General features: G+C 50.6%; 1 protein-coding gene across 1 annotated transcript in view; it reads left to right on the top strand.

The window, feature by feature from the left end:
• The window catches only part of HDLBP (high density lipoprotein binding protein), a 39,065-nt gene that overhangs the window by 10,272 nt on the left and 12,344 nt on the right, over window positions 1-16,449 (top strand). Inside the window, exons 2-13 of the mRNA XM_066556329.1 lie at window positions 7,685-7,752; window positions 8,318-8,430; window positions 9,322-9,476; window positions 9,928-10,143; window positions 11,723-11,929; window positions 12,386-12,601; window positions 13,415-13,621; window positions 13,836-13,943; window positions 14,458-14,562; window positions 14,997-15,075; window positions 15,723-15,862; window positions 16,137-16,241. Coding sequence (XP_066412426.1) covers window positions 8,355-8,430; window positions 9,322-9,476; window positions 9,928-10,143; window positions 11,723-11,929; window positions 12,386-12,601; window positions 13,415-13,621; window positions 13,836-13,943; window positions 14,458-14,562; window positions 14,997-15,075; window positions 15,723-15,862; window positions 16,137-16,241 — 1,614 coding nt within the window. The 5' untranslated portion in view covers window positions 7,685-7,752; window positions 8,318-8,354. The remainder of the gene's footprint in view (window positions 1-7,684; window positions 7,753-8,317; window positions 8,431-9,321; window positions 9,477-9,927; window positions 10,144-11,722; window positions 11,930-12,385; window positions 12,602-13,414; window positions 13,622-13,835; window positions 13,944-14,457; window positions 14,563-14,996; window positions 15,076-15,722; window positions 15,863-16,136; window positions 16,242-16,449) is intronic.

Genomic DNA, 16,449 nt, shown 5'->3' with positions numbered 1-16,449 from the left:
ATCCTGCTTTGGCTGGGAACCTCAGCACTCCCTGCAATACAAGTGCCCTGCATCCTGAATCCTCCTTTGCTTGCTTTTTCTAGTGTGATGCAAAGCATACCCCCAACCCTTTTCTCTTAATGCCTCTGGCAAGGGATGTGCTGAAATGGATGCTTTCAGGGGGTAGCTCCTTTGTGGTGTTCTCTGACTTGAGGGTGTGGGATAAGCACCCAGAGTACAAAAAGGGTGCTTATTTATACAGTTTTAGAAATCTGGAGTTATATTTAACAGGAAATAAAATCACAGCACACACTCTTTGGAACATACTTGGGTTGCTTTCCAAATAAGGCTTTTGGTTTCTGGCAGGAAAAATAGGGCTCTGTTATAACAACAGAAAATAGGAATAGGCCAGAAGAAATGCTTTCAAAATCCCAGCTCAGGCGAGGGTAGATGTGCCAGGAAAGACCAGCCTTTTTGCTCCAGTAGTTTAAGGTGCACTTTGCTTTCCCTTCTCCAGGAGCTCTGGGGTGAAGTGATCATGGAAAGCTTCTTAACTCCTCAACCTTGCCTTCACATGGGTGAACACATGTTCCAAAAAAACAAGCCCCAAACCAGTGCAGTGTTACTTTTATCTCTCTGTGTGTTTGATGTTTTTGCTGGTCCCATTTGTGTCCTCCCTCAGACTGGTGATATGAGCTGCCAGTCTGATAAGCCATGGAAACTACACACTGCCCAATCCTTTACCCTTTCTGCCACCCTTTGGTGCTCTCTTTGGGAGGCTTCTTTTTCCTTTATTCCAGCAAATCATGAAATTGGGGCCTATTGTAATGCTGCCAAAATACAGGTTGCTTGAGGGAGAGTAGTAAGTTAGTGTTTGTCACGGAGTTGGATACCTTCTTCTGTCTCCATTCCCCTCAGCTGCCAAAAATTCCTGCACCTGGCTTGTAGAGGAGCCATTTTATACACATCTCCATGACAAGTGGATTTTTAATTTATTTTTTAATGTGAGATTGCATTTTTGGGCAAGTAAGTAGAACAGACCTGAAGAACAATCCCAGCAAACCCCTCTCTACCCAGACTCCATAGCCTCATTGAAGAAAAGGTATGGGATGGAACATGGATGGTGGATGTGCTGGTGGGAGCAGGAGGTTGAAATGAGCCTCCTGGTACCCTCTAAATGTGTTTTTGTCCATGCACAGTATATTGCACTGAATGTGGGAGGAAAGGTGAGATTTTTTCCCCCATACACACACCTCTTTCCGTGTGGAAGATTTTCCTCTAAGGAGAACGGCCTTAGAAACAGTGACACGTTTCCTTCAGCAGAAATCATTATTTGAGGGTGGCACACAGTGGGGTGCTCCAGGCCTTCCAGTAGCTTCTGGGACTGGCAGACTTCCCTCCCACCACTTGCAACTACAAATAAAGGAAGAGCAACAGGCAGAGGAGGATTGCCTCTTAAGCAGACCTGGAGAGGAAGCTGTGATAAAAGCAAGAAATCCATAATGATCTGGCAACCCATGGCTGCAGTAGCACTGTATAGAGAAAGCAGGAGAGAGCCATGCTGTTGTCCCAGAGGCACAAGGTGGCTTGTCCCCACAGAGGGCCCCTGCTAAACCAGATAATGAGGTGGAGTTGAGGGAGAATGATGTTGGTGCCTTGTTGTGATGCTGTAGGTTGGAGGTTGTGATGCTTCTGTGGTTCCCTGGCACAGGGGATCGTGGTACTTACTCATGTTAGAGTTAATTGGAAGTTAGTGTTGAGAGGAGCTTTGCACTGGGGAGATAAACACGAGGGAGCACCTGAAAAGCATCCTGCACCTTAAGCAAGGTTCTGAGTCCCAAATTACAGCACCCTGCACTGCAGCTGCTGCCCAGAGTCTGGAGGTGCTGAGGTTTACCCAGGTCCCTGGAGCTCTGCTTTTACATGAACCCCCAAATGCCTTGGTAGGCACCAGCCTGCTTGGGGGCCTTAGGGGTGCTGGTGGCATCCCCAGCTCAGGTGCTTTGTGCCAGAGCAGCCAGAGCCAGCTCCTGCAGCAGATATGACATGGCAGCAGTGGTCTCTGCCTGTCTGTGGAGAACCCTCTGCCTGGAGTGGGATTCCTGCATCCTCCCAGAGATAACAGGCTTTGAGGAGAACCTGGGCTGGGGGAGAAGATCACAGAGGGGCCTGGCCATGGTGTCAATCCAGTCCTGATGACTGTTGAGTCTTGATGACTGTTCTCTGTTCACCAGAATTCCTTATTTCACCCACAAGTGTATCTTTATTTATAGTTATAAATTGTTTGTGTCAAAAAATTCAAGTGTTTTGATGATGTCCTCCCAGTCATAAGATAAAAAGAGGAGAAATGGAGAAATCTACTCTTGTTTACTAATAAGTAAAATTTTACTAAAGGCTAAATACCATCCATGTTTCCATAAATACAGTGCATGAAATCTCTAAAATTTACTGCCTGTACTCAAAAGCAGTTAACCCAATGACCTCAGATTTTTGTGGTCAGAGCTCCACAGAGCAGCTTTCGTTTTGTTTGCTAGGATCTGGGAGTGCTCTTTCTCAAGGTGGGAATGAGAAAACCAGTCACTAAGTGTAAGTTAGGAATTATGAGAAAGATTAATCCTGTGTAGGAAAATGAGCTAATGCAAAAATCAGTTCAAATTGGATGCATTTTTACACTGATGGGAATGGGACAGGGTTTTTTCCTTGGTTCCCTGAGGGTGCAGAGCTAATAATTAAAAACATCTATATTGCACAAAGTAATAAACATCCTCCGTGCAGGAAAGGAGGGTATTGTGCTTGCTGGCTTGCCTCTTCCCTCCTTCACTCTTCCCAAATTGCAGATTGGAATAAGAAGAGAGGTGCACTTTTTTTTAAATTTTATTTTTCTGGGGGATTATGTTGTGGTTTGGGGGGTTTTCTGTGGTTTTCTTTCTATTTTTTTTTCCGTACTCATGCTCTTACCTTGCCCCTCCTGCCTGCCTGCAGCCTCACTTCGGGTAGCTGCTGCTCTGACAGTGCGTGCAGGAGGAGGTGGATCAAGGGGCCTCTCGGGGCTGGGGCCTCGCTGTCCCTCTGCACCCGCGGGACCTGGCAGGAGCCCCAGCTGCTCGCTCTCTTCTCTAAGCCGGGGTTTTCAGGCTGATCAGAGCCCTCATGAGCCACTGCTCACAAACCCTGCGCGAAACCGGGCTCGCCCAAAGCGGACAATCCTGAGCTCTGGGGCCGTCGCGGGGCTGGGTAAGGGCCCGCGGGCGGTTCGGTGCTGCCGCTGGGCTGCGGTCGGGAGGCGCGTTCCGCGGTCAGTCCGCACGGAAGGTGCACAGGGCCTGTACCGCGGATATCGGCGCGGTCCCGAGGGCGCAGAGCGGGCGGTAGCCACCCGCGATTCGCTTCCCTGGCCGTGCGGGAGTGGGGCCGCCAGCAGAGCCGCAGGCTCCCGGGCCGCTCGGCCGCAGCGGGGCGTCCCCGGCGGCGCAGGGCACGCGTGGCGGGCCGGCCCCGCCGGGAAGGGGCATGTCCCGCTGACGTGCGGCCCGGGGATTGGCAGCGGCCCGGCCTATATAGGCGGCGGGGCGGGCGCCGCGCCGTTCTCCCAGGAGCGCTCCGTTTCTCCAGAAGGGCGGGCGAGCGGGCACCGGCCGGAGTGAGTCACGGGGGACGGGGGGCGGCCCCTCCGCCGCGGCCGCGGCGCCGACGTGGAGGCTGGCGGGGAGGCCCGGCCCGGCCCGAGGCGGCCTTGCATCCTCCCCAGGGCACCGACGTGTCGGCGCTGCCTGCAAAGTCCGCGCTAACTTCCCGCCGGCCGGGCCGGGCAGGGCAAAGTCCGGCGAGGGAGGGCATCCGGCGGCGGGAGGTGGGGAAAAGTCTGGCCCCGCGGCGCGGCCTCGGCCGGCGGTGGCATGGCTGTGCCGGCCGGCAGCAGCTGCCGCGGATGGCCGGCGAGTGGGGCCGGGCCGATGGGGAGGCCGGGCCCCGCGGCTGCCTGGGGAGGGGGCGGCCGGGCCGAGGCACGGCGTGGATCCCATCGTTGGTGGGAGAGGGTTAGTGGCGCAGACCAAGGCGGCTCCATGCCGTTCCCGGCCGTCTTAGGGTTTGATTCCGATAGGAGCCAAAGCGGCCGGAGGAGAGCGCTCGTCCGGTGTTGGTCAGCCCGCGGAGCGCCGGCGGCGGGCAGCCCAGCCGCCCCGGGCCGCGGGCCGAGCGCTCCCCTCCTGCCGTGGCTATAGAAGGACGAGCGCCCTGGCCACCGTCGGCGGGGGGAGGTGCCAGCGCCGGGCCCGGAGGTGGCCGTGCCCGCCGCGCTGCCCGCCACCGGCACCGTTCCGGCGGCTGCGGAGCCGCGCTCGAGGCTGTCACTGGGCCCCGCAGGAGCTCCTGCCCCCCGCTCGCCTGATGCGGCCGCCCCCGGCCTGAAAGCTGCAGGGCCGCGGCGGGCTGGGGCTGCCGGATCTGGGGCTGCAGCTGCCCCGTGGCACTGGCCGCGCCCCGACCCCGTTCCCGCACGGTCCCGGTGCGCTGGGCGCGCCCCCGCTGCCCCCTCCCGCTCGGCCCCGCGGGGGGCGCGGTGACAGCGGGGCCCGCCGGGCCCTTTAAGGGCGCCGCCCCGCCCCGCCGCCCCGCCCCCGGTGCCGCCAGTGCTGAGGTGGCGCTGGCGGCGCCGCCCGCCCGGCCGGGCCCGCGGGGCCTGGCGGCTCCCCCGCCCCTCGGCCGGGCACGGCGGGGCCGAGCGGACAGGCGGCCCCGTGCCGCTGCCCCTGTCCCAGCCCCGCTGAGAGGCGCCGTCTCCGCCTGCCCCACCGGGCCGGCCAGCAGGACGCGGCCGGGTGCACGTCCTCGGTGGCGGGGCCGCCACAGGGCTCCTCCTGTCCGGGGCCAGCCGCGGTGGCGGGGCCGGCGCTGGTGGAAGAGTAAACATGGGGGATGGGTCAGGGCTGCCCGCGGCCAGGGCTGCGGTCGGGTTGCACTCTGTGGTGCATTAAGTCGGGAATCGCTACGAAGGGAGACTGCGTTCTGCCACACAGCAGCTGTCTGTCAGCGCGATCCCCTCCAAACCAGGGGACCTGGGCCTGCAGTCTCGGAGCGAGCCCGTCGGTTTTCAGAAAGGAAGTATTTTCATCTATGTCCACTCATCAACCAAGAGGGTGCCCTGTCCTGTGTGAACGTTTGACAGAGGACAGTGCCTACCACAACCAGCCCAGCCCTGTTGCTGTGTGTGGTTCTCACTGCATCGCATTAACAAAGTAATAATGTCTTTATTAAATACACTTTTAAATAACATGTAACTGGCATTGCCGTCCACAAGAACTGCCTGTATTGGCGGTGTAACTCATGACTTTGCCTTTGTTTCTCCATACAAATGTTTCCCGTGTGATTAGATCTGGCCCTTGCTGGAGGTTATTTTTAGGATGTTTCTCTTTATTCGAGAATTCGTTCTCTTTATTGAAATGGGCTCTAGACTTCTGTAACTTTATTTGGTGCACAAGGCCAGCACTACAGGCAGTGTATCAACCAGGCAGTTTGAAACCTGTTGACCCAGTCAGCTCCATGCTGGCATGACGTAGCTGTAACCTTAGTTTCAAAACCTAAGTAGGAAGCCAAGGAGGTGTAAGGTCCAAATGTAGTGCTTGAACTGCTGGTTTTGATGTTACATTTAAAATACCATTCTAATGGTTGCCTCTGATTTTGGCCAGAGATGAATCCCTGAGGCCTACAATATACCAGATGCTTGGGATTGCTGGAGATGAGGAGTATTTGTTCTTAGCTTCTTGTATGGGTGACGAAGCAGAAATTCATATGGATAAATGCTGCCCTTTGATTCTGCATTGAATGTCTGGCTGCTCTCTGAGGTGGAGGCTGAAGGAGGATCTGTGCAGCTGCTGTGTACACAGTGAAACCAGCAGCTGTGCCTTGAGGTTGTGTCTTTCAAGTAGGTGCTATATTGGGTGTTGTTCACTGACTTCTTATGCTTACCCTCCTCCTCTAAGGAGGAAAATACGTGCAAGATCAGCCAGGTGGTGTTTTCTGGAGAAATGAGAGTTACAAGCACATCTGTGCCTTTAGCAAGGCTCTGGCCAGATCTTGACAGCTGTTTATGATGTCTAGCATGCCTCTCCCTCCTGCCTCATTTGGAGCTTGCCATGAGGTGGTGGGGAGGTGACCCAAGTGGGCTGGAGGAGCTGCCACAGAGTCTGCAAGCCTTGGTGAGATAGTCTGGAACAGGTGCCATGGCAGTAACTTGCTTTCCTTGGATCTGCAGCAGCTTGAGCAGCACAGGCATGTACCATGGACACGTAACCATGTCTTACACTGGGGTGTAACCCTGGACAGCAAGGAGATTTCTCCAAGATCAGGTTGCTAGCCACCCTTTCTGTACACAGCAATGCCTTGCAGAGATCTGCATTGCTGCAGCAGCTGTACTTCAGCAGCATGACTGGCTGTCCCAGTACCTGCTGCCTCATTCCTGGATTAATTGCAGCATTAGCTCTATTGCTCTGACAGCACAGTTTGTGCTGCCTTCTGCCTCTTAAAGGCATGTTGAAGTAGGGGAAAACAATGGCCTTGGCTGAGATGCAGATCAGGCCTATATGACTCTGTTGCATCCCCGTTTTCTCTGTTCTGCCCTCCTTTCCTTCTGCCACCATCAGCCTCCCTTATTGCATCACAGCTCTAGCATAATGTGAGACACCCCTTTGGCAACACTGTGTTTTTAGGAGTGACCCTGGTTTGGGGAGCATTTTCTAACATATTGGAATGTCAGAGATGGCAGCTGTCACTTTCCTGAAAAGCAATCAAGCTCTACAGAAGATGGTCCAAGCAGCTCTGCAGGGTGTGTGTGGGAGAGGAGCCTCTTGTCCCATGAGCAGGCAGAGGCACTGGGTTTTAGGAGAGTGCAAGCCCTGCAGAAGCACACAGAGCAGCTCTGGGGGACTCTGAGTGTGGATGTTGTACAGCTGACACTCTGTGTACTGTACTGACTTTTACATTTTCACTTGTATTCCTAAGCACTTTTTCAGTAAATCTGCAGATCTAGATTCAGGAGATGGAAATCCTTTCCCAGCAGTGTATTTTTCTTCTTGATTCTGCCTTTTGTACACATTTAAAATAGTCCATGTAAACCAGTACAAATTTTCTTCTTCAAACTTTCAGATTTAGGCCTGGAGACAGAATTTAGTGCCTGGTGCATGATCTTATTGCAATAAAAACTGCAGAGCTGGACTGCCCAGCAGCAGAGAGCCCTGAGTGTTTGCCTTGGTTTGTGAGGATGTCTGTGTTGATTCACCCAGGCTCCACTGAACTACATTCCTAACTTGTGACTGATGGCAGTGTTGTTGGCAGGTTTTCAGGTTGTTAGTCTCTTCTGACTAGAGAAGATCTTGCTTACAACCCTGAAATTTCATTTTGAACATCTGCTATTAATTGACTATTTTTTTGCCTGATATTGGATGGCTACTCTTGTAGCCACTGTGGTGAAAGAGTAACTACTCCAGACTTCCTGCTGTGAAGTTTGAGTAGATGGTGGCACAGCTAGTAAAATATGACAGGTGTCATGTGTGGGGAGATGCAGCTGGGTATGAGAGTGTTTTGGATAAGGTGCAGCTTTGAAAGGTACAGCAGTGCTCTGTTGGAAGTCACAGTAAGAGGAATGTCATGTTTTCTCTTGTCTTGTCTTGTCCCTAATTTATTTATTTTAATTTTTTTTTCTCTACAGCAAAAGCTGGCAGGCTGACAAACAGGCAGCTTACAGGACGGACTCTCTGGCTACTGACCATTTAGCTGGTAAGTTCTTATACCATTTAGCTGATAAGTTCTTATTTTGGGGAGCCAAAGATCTTGCTGCTGCTGAGCTTGCTAGTCAGAGTGGCTTTCTGAGTGTCTCCCTAAGTCAGGCACCTAAATAAGTTTCTAATTAAGAGGAAACAGCTTCTTGGGTCCTTTCTCTTTTATCTCTAGGGGTACACAATAGTCTTGGACTGACTGTCCAGACATTCACACACTCATGTAAAAATTGCATGCCATTAATAATTAATAGATTAATGAGACTGTACTTTAAGCTAACTAGAGTATGCTTTAAAAATTTGTGGTGTCCCCCTTTCTAGTGACCTTCTTAGGTTACACGTCCTCTGCCTTCTTAGGGAGGAGCTCTGGTTTTGGTGACCAGGGAGGATATATTCCCCCAAAATTCCTGTTTCAACAAGGAAATCAGGCAGCCAGTGGGCCCTGGGGGTGCTTTTCAAGAGGAAGACTGGAAGAGTGCTCAGTAACATATACTTTGTCTTCCTGGACTGACTTTGTTCACCCTGGCTACTGTTGGTAATACTGTTGCCACTTGCATCTCTTCCAGTGGCATACCCGGATTGTGTGTGGGTGGGAAGTCGACAATGAGCTCTGTGGCAGTTTTGACCCAGGAGAGCTTTGCTGAACACCGCAGCGGCCTGGCCCAGCAGCAGGTGAAAGGTGAGTTCCTGTGATGTGCTTCTCCATCCAGACTGCACAGACCTCTTAAAAATGTGCATTTTCCTTTCCTAAATTAGTGTTTTACTGGACTAGCTTTCCACTCCCAGCAGCACAGTGGTGGTGCTGCACAATGCAGGGCTGTGAGGAGATGGGCCTGGACACTTCAGAGAGCTCTGGCTAGCAGTGCTCTCAGCCCTGGGATGTGGCACATCAAAAGTGGGGCACTGAGCTACATGAGAGCCTCATGGATCAGTGTGCTGGGCTGTTATTTCCACTCCTTGCTCAGCCAGGTGCTGGGGGTGGTCACTGACCATACAAACTGACTCTGTGGTGGGTTTTGGCATCCATTCCCAGTTGTGAACTGCTCCATTTAGTATGGCCCAGTGCACAAGTGAGTGAAACATAATGTACAACCATACAGGCTTTCCCTAGACTTTGCCCTAACTGTAGTCCTTCTCTGCCCTTTCCCTAGACTTTGCCCTAACTATACTCCTACTCTGCCTTTTCCCTGGGCTGATGTTTGTCTTATCCCCTTCTGACCTGCACCCTTTGGTCCTTTCCCTCCTCTCAGCTCAGCCTGTTTTCCCCTAATTGAACTCCTTTTGACAGAGTTGGCAATAAGGTGCTGTTCATTCCCTGCACCCCCTGTGCCAGCTCAAACAAGGCTGGTGGTTTGTGGCATCCACTGCAGTCTGTGCTGTGCTGATGTCAGTTGTGCTCCAGACTTGGCAGCCCCATAGGCATAGTTGTAATAGGATTAATAGCAGGACACAAGCCATTTGCTAGTCCATTTCTCCCTTGTTAGTGGTGCCTAATTACAATTGCACTGCCTGTGAACAGGGGCATTTCTGCAGGGAAAGTGACTCATTTGCCCTATTTGCTTTATTCCAGTTACAGCTTTAAACTCTGAAGAAGAGAATGATCCTCCAACCTACAAGGAAGCCTTCCCTCCACTCCCTGAGAAAGCACCATGTTTGGAAGCTGCCCAGGAACCTGCTGGTCCCTGGAGCAAAATTCGACCAATAAAGGCTTCTGTCATCACTCAGGTTGGTGGGAGTGGATGTCTTATATCCTGTCTTCTCCCCACTCCCCAAAGTAGATGAAGTGAAGCATTCTCTGGAGTATGAAATCCTTGGGATGTCAGCCTCTTTGTTGTATTTTACCCTGGTACTGCAGCTGAGAGCTAGGACTGCTCTGGAGGGGAGGGATGTGTTGGAAAACTGTCCAGAAGGAGCTCTGCATCCCTGTTCCACAAATAGCTGAAGCAGGCCCAGGGGGAGGATTGCAGAACTCCTGTAGTGAGTGCTAATCCCCCTTTAGGAAGAGTCCTAGCGTGGGGCTCCTGCACTTCCCTGGGCACAGCTGGTTGATGTGCTGCACAAAGCTGGGAGGCCAGCTCACCACCAAAGTCCTGCATAGCCATGAGAGAGAGAGAGGAACTGGCAGGCAAAGCACACTGACAGCTCTCTGTGCTCCTTTTGTGTCTGTGCTGAGCAGGTGTTCCATGTGCCGCTGGAGGAGAGGAAATACAAGGACATGAATCAGTTTGGAGAAGGGGAGCAGGCCAAGATCTGCCTTGACATCATGCAGAAGACAGGAGCTCACCTGGAGCTGTCTCTGGCAAAGGACCAGGGCCTTTCCATCATGGTCTCTGGCAAGCTGGAAGCAGTCATGAAGGCTCGGAAGGAAATTGTTGCTCGGCTGCAGACTCAGGTGAGGGCAGCTAACTGTTTCTCACTTGATCCTTGCTCTTCCCCAAGACTCCTGAATGCTTTGAGACCCTTGGGTGTGTATGCTTATAAGCCAAAGAGGTGTTATTAGATGACTAATTCAGCTTTGCCATATATTTTCAAAGCATACAGTTGGCAATTTGGAATGGAAATGAGGCTTAAAATAGGGTTCAAAGCTAATTACAGGCCATGGTGTTGCATGAAGGGTGGAGTCTTCACCCTGTGACTTTGTGCTGAGGTGCTGGTGCTGGCAGGGTACAGGCCCCTCACACAAAATTCATGGTGTGTGAGAACAGAGTGGTGTTTTCTCTGAAGTCCTTCAGAGAAGAATGTGGAGGGATGGGAGAGAGAAAAGTAGAGAAGAGGGAGTTCTGCCAAATGCTGGAAGTTTCAGATTGGGGTTCTGAGTTGTGTAACTTGAGCCCCATTGGTAAGTAATTACAGACTGCTTGTTTCAGTTGCTTCTCCTTTCAGTCCTCTGCATTTTGATTTCTTACTTTCAGGTTCTTGAGTTCATTATCAAAATGGTACTTCTCGTTAAGATCCAGCATAGCCAGGTGTCATGGTGTGTTTTAAAGTGTAATGTCCAAGGTAGAAAATGCAGTAGTTAATACCATGTCTGCTCAGCATGTGTCATACCCTGCCAGAGGGACGAAAAAGGGACAAACTCTACATAATGTGCATCTGAAAAAATAGTTTAGGTTGTACTACCACAGATCCATGCCCTGCTGTCCACAAATATCCCTCCTACTTGGCCCCAGATCTGAAAGGTGTGTCTGTATTGCAACTTCTCCTAGGCATGGCTGGCATCAGTATGTGGACAGGAAGTTGAAGAGTCACACCAAGTGATCTGGTTTTGATTTGATTTATTTCTTTTTCCATCGTAGCTTGAATTATAAGTGCCTAGTTAGTTAATAGTTACATATTCACTGGGGTCAACAGCATAGTAGCAATCCTAAGCTCTCAGGTCGATAAAAACTCATTGAGAAGGGTAGAAGTCAGGAATCCCTGTTACAAGCCAAAGTTCTGGGGACCCCTCTTTTTCAAGAGAAAAGCAGTCCCTGAAGAAGCATGTGCTGCTTTGAAGACACCTTAGCACTCAGTAATGGTAACCATAGTTGAGCTGTCTGCCTGCTGGAATAAGTTTCTGGTGTTGAATTTCAGTTTCCTAGGAGTCAGGCTATGTCTTCTTCTCTGTAGCCTTGGCAGCAGATATCAGAGTTCAGATAAACTCTACCCCAGAGCTGTCATCCCAGTTGCTCTCTGGTGCTGAGAGACTGTGAGACAGTGGAACATAGACACCTCCTCATCTGTGCCTGAAGGCTTTTGCTTGTTCAGAGTGTTGGTCCTGGGAAAACAGAAGGCTTTTTAGGGAATAGTGGGGTTTAGACTCCTGGAATACAGGCACTTTAGATCAGCTCCTCTGGCATAGTGTCAGTGTTCTGCTAGATGGATGTGCTGGAAGACATTGTTTACTCCTCAGTTGTAGCACTAAGCAGCATCTGAAAAGCTTTCCCTGTACAGGCAGGGGCTCTCACAGATTCTTGGCCTTTGTATTGCAGGCTTCAGCGACAGTTGCCATCCCCAAGGAGCACCACCGCTTTGTCATTGGAAAGAATGGTGAGAAGCTGCAGGACCTGGAGCTCAAAACTGCAACCAAGATCCAGATCCCCCGCCCAGATGACCCCAGCAACCAGATCAAGATCACTGGCACTAAGGAAGGGATTGAAAAGGCCCGACACGAGATCTTACTTATCTCTGCTGAGCAGGTACTTCAGTCCTGTGATCTCTCTCATGTCGTTACCTGAACGGCCATTTTGGTGCTCCATGGTATATGAGATGTTTGTAGCCACTCTGACCACAGCCAGTGGTAACACTGTTAGTCTGAGCAGAGATGTATAGCATTCCACTGCCTGTTTGAGCACTGCTTCTGGTTCTGCACCTTCTGCTTGTCCCTTTTGTCCATCTCTGAAGTCAGATAAGCACTTTTCATATTTTGAAGTGAACCACATTAGATGCCAGCTGAGATAAGACAGGAGATTAGAGGTGAATATCATAAATTGGGAAGAGCAGTGTTTGTAGATGGAAAGGGATGGAGGCTGCAAACTGGAAAGGATGCTTGGGGCTAGAGTGTCAAGCAAGACAGCACTGGGAATTCAGCTGTGTGTGGCAGAGATGGTAATATCACCAGCAGTTTCCCTGAGGGCTGTTGTGGGTTCCTGCAGGATAAGCGTGCCGTGGAGCGGCTGGATGTGGAGAAGGTGTACCATCCCTTCATCGCTGGCCCTTACAACAAGCTGGTGAGTGAGCTCATGCAGGAGACAGGGACACGCATCAACATTCCCCCGCCCAGCGTCAACAAGACAGAGATAGTCTTCACAGGGGAGAAGGAGCAGCTGGCCCAGGCTGTGGCTCGTGTTAAGAAGATCTATGAGGAGAAGGTATGGATGGTCCCTAGAGCTTCCCATCTTCCCCCCACCTGCTCACAGCCCCTCTTCCCTTCTTCTTCTACTTCTGTGCATCCCTCAGTTGCATACTCCTCGTGTCAGCTCTTGCTCAGCAGCCCTTGCAGTACATGGACCTGGGTCTTACCATTTCCTTGCTCAGCAGAGTGGGACTTGGGGTGATTCTGTTGGGGAGGTGACAGATCTCCTGCTTTTTTGTGTGTGGAAATTAGCAGACCACAAAGAGCTCTCTCTAGGTGCATGTTTTCACAGGTGCTGCAAAGGAAGGAGGGAGGTGTGAAGGCTACAGTGTGGCCAACTGACAGTGTCAAAATTGTTACATGAGTAGAAGTTGCTGAAAAGTAAATTTCACCTCAGTTTATTTTCCACTGCTAGCGTCACTGTGAATATCCTTGTTGTGGGTTGTTGGTCTGTTTTCCTCATGGTTACGTCTGCATTTGTACCAGTCTGAATTTCAACACAGATAATCAGCTTATAGCGTGGTGTTGCATTACAGCACTGCCTGGGGACAGCTGGGCATTGTGCAAGGGCAGGGGTGTGTATGTGGTCTCTTCCATGTAGTGTCCCAGGGAGCTTGAACAGAATTTTTGTATTTCACTGTCAATTTTTGAGAATAAGGCTTTCTGTAAGCAGGTCCCAAAGATTCTAGGGTACTGCAGAACTCCTGTGCTCACCTTTGCTTTGATCTTTCCTGGGTGCTGAGCTTCACTGCATCTTGTGTCTCTTCCTTTCACTTTTGTCCTTCCCTGCTCCCTTGTGATTGATGCTCCAGTGCCTCTGCTCCTACAGAAAAAGAAGACTACTACCATTGCTGTGGAGGTGAAGAAGTCCCAGCACAAGTATGTCATCGGCCCCAAGGGTAATTCCCTGCAGGAGATCTTGGAGAAAACTGGAGTCTCTGTCGAGATCCCACCCACTGACAGTAGCTCGGAGACGGTGATACTGCGAGGCGAGCCTGAAAAGCTTGGGCAGGCATTGACTGAAGTCTATGCAAAGGTACTGATGGGATGGGCCAGGCTCCTTTGAAAGTCCCACAAAGAGGGGGCTTTTTTACATCCCTGGACACTGACAGGTGGAGGGGGGTGGTCTCTGTCAGGCTGTCAGAGATGCAGCTTAGAATTGAACACTGAGGGTGCAGCATGGGAATTGGAAGTGAATTTTTGTGAAGGCCTCTTGCAGTCTGTCCATCAACAGCTTCTCTGTCTCTCAGGCCAACAGTTTTACCGTCTCCTCGGTCTCAGCCCCCTCTTGGCTTCATCGTTTCATCATTGGAAAGAAAGGACAAAACCTGGCCAAAATAACTCAGCAGATGCCAAAGGTATGGATGAACTGTTAGCTTAGCACCAGTTGAAATAGAATGTGGTTTAGTCCAGCTCACTCCTTGTAGAGAGAGAAATGTATTGTGGTATGGATAAAACCAGGGAGGAAATGACACAGGTCTTATATTCAGGGGAACTACCAGATTCTGCTGCCTTGAACACTTCCCATCCTATGTAACTTCCAAGTGTTGAGTCCCTAAAGAAAGCTTTATTGGAGAATTGATGTAGTAGGAGACCTGAAAATGCTGAGTTCAATGAGACTTCTCCCTTGTGAGTTAGATGGTATCTGGAGAAAGGCTAGGTGAGGAACTTCCCCAAAGCCTTTGCAGACTCCAGGACAGCACCAAAACCTTGTGCTCTAGACACCAATATGGCCAAAATTGTAGGTTGCCTGCTTCAGAAATCATGGGTACCCTTAGTGGTAGGGATTGATGGTGTAGGCCTGACTGACAGCATTGACCTGGCTCGTGTCTTGGAAAATTCTTACTGGTTTTCCTTGCCGTGTGTCTCAAGGTTCACATCGAATTCACTGAAGGAGAAGACAAAATCACTTTGGAAGGACCTACAGAAGATGTGAATGTGGCTCAGGAACAGATTGAAGTCATGGTTAAGGATCTGGTAAGTTGCTAGTGCTGGTTCTAGTGTACAAGAAGAAAGTGGGGAAAGGTGGGGAAACAGAACAGAGATGAAGTGTAGCTCATGTCTGTGGGTATCTTCACAGGCTTAACAGAACTTGCAGAAGGGAGGTTGTGTGGCAGGTGAACAAAAACCTTGGTTATGCAGCTTCTCTTAAAAAATCACGAGCACATCTTCAGTCTTTTGATGCAGACAAGGAAAGATTCTCTTTCAGTCACAGCTGGAGAGGCATTTAAGTCTCTTTAAATGTTGCACAAGCACAGTGCTCTCAGCTCAAAGCAGAGAAGTGTTCTGCTCTGCTCACTAGCAAGAGGAGTGCTTGTAGCTGGCAGCTGGAGTCAGTGCCTGCACTGGCAGTGGGCACAGGCAGCAGCAGAGGGGGCCTGCCCTGCCTAGCCCTGTACAATTCTTTGTAGATCAACCGGATGGATTATGCAGAAATCAACGTTGACCACAAATTCCACCGACACCTCATTGGCAAGAACGGAGCTAACAGTAAGTGGGGTGCCTTTCTTATCCTTCCTCTACTCAGACTCTCTGTGATAAGCCTGTCATATCGTGGCTCTGCCGCTCAGCCAGGGTGCTGCCTCCATTATATTGCCTCTGCCTTTCTAGAGTGAAGTTGGCGCAAGAATATAAATGGGCACTGAGGCCTTGGGATGGCTTTAATGTCTTGGAAAGTTGAACAGATTACTTTGCTGTGTCCTGGCAGAATTTTTGTGTTTTGGGGAGGTTGGATAGTTGTCTTTTTTCTTTTTTTTTCAAGTTGGTCTATGTGAATTTCATTTTAGAACTCAGTTGGAGGGGTAGAAATCTGCATGGTGAGTTTTTCCCCAAAAAAGAATTTGGGATTAGAAATGAATTAGTATCTTCTAGTCTAAATATGGTGCTGTCTGGGAAAGAAACAGAAGCCTCACTTTGGCAAATGAACTATTGCCTCTAGATGCCATAGTATTTAATTGTACAGATTCCTGTGTAGAATGGATCTGCTCTTGCAGATCCAAAGGGAAAGAGGCACTTTCCCCTCCATCCCTCTGGCCTTTCCTCAGAGGCTGATGTACTTCTTAAAGCCTCTAGTCAAGGTGTCTTTGCTTCCAAATCATGCCCTAGCAGAGTGTGTCACCACAGCCCTTGCCTTGCAGTTAACAGGATTAAGGACCTCTACAAGGTGTCTGTGCGCATTCCCCCGGACAATGAGAAGAGCAACCTGATCAGAATTGAAGGAGACCCACAGGGGGTCCAACAGGCCAAGAAAGAGCTGCTGGAACTCGCTTCCCGTATGGTTAGTGGGATGTGATGCCTGGGAGGCCACAGGGTTTGAGCTCTTGTGTTCCCTAGTAACCTTCTGGTAGAGGTGTGTGCCCCTGGACCGCTTGTACTTGTGACAAGTACAAGTTCCTCTATTCCCTTGGATCCCCTTCTCTGTCAGCCTAGAGTGAATTATATCTGGAGGAAGAACACTGATGACCAGTAAGCTGTTGGGCAGCAAACTGGTAATGACAATTATGTGTGTGGCTCTCCTGCTGAACACTCCTTGTAAACTCTGTTCTCCACAGGAAAATGAACGCACCAAGGACCTAATCATTGAGCAGAAATTCCACCGGACCATCATTGGGCAGAAGGGCGAGCGGATCCGGGAAATCCGGGAGAAATTCCCAGAGGTAAGGCTTTCCAGGAGATGAGGGATTCAGAGGGCATAGTTCCTCCATGGGTAATAGACACATGATCAGTAAAGTCATAAATGTAGTGTCTCTGTGAGCATGAGAAATATCTAACTGATCTGTGTGTGCTCATGCATCTAAAATATATGAGAAGATGGTTCTTCTGGCCAGAGACTGATATGGTTACCTGCTTCCAAATGGGAAAGGA

This window comes from Molothrus aeneus, chromosome 10 (assembly GCF_037042795.1).
Source record: "Molothrus aeneus isolate 106 chromosome 10, BPBGC_Maene_1.0, whole genome shotgun sequence".
NCBI classification, from domain to species: domain Eukaryota; kingdom Metazoa; phylum Chordata; class Aves; order Passeriformes; family Icteridae; genus Molothrus; species Molothrus aeneus.
This window is presented reverse-complemented; position numbering and strand designations above follow the sequence as displayed.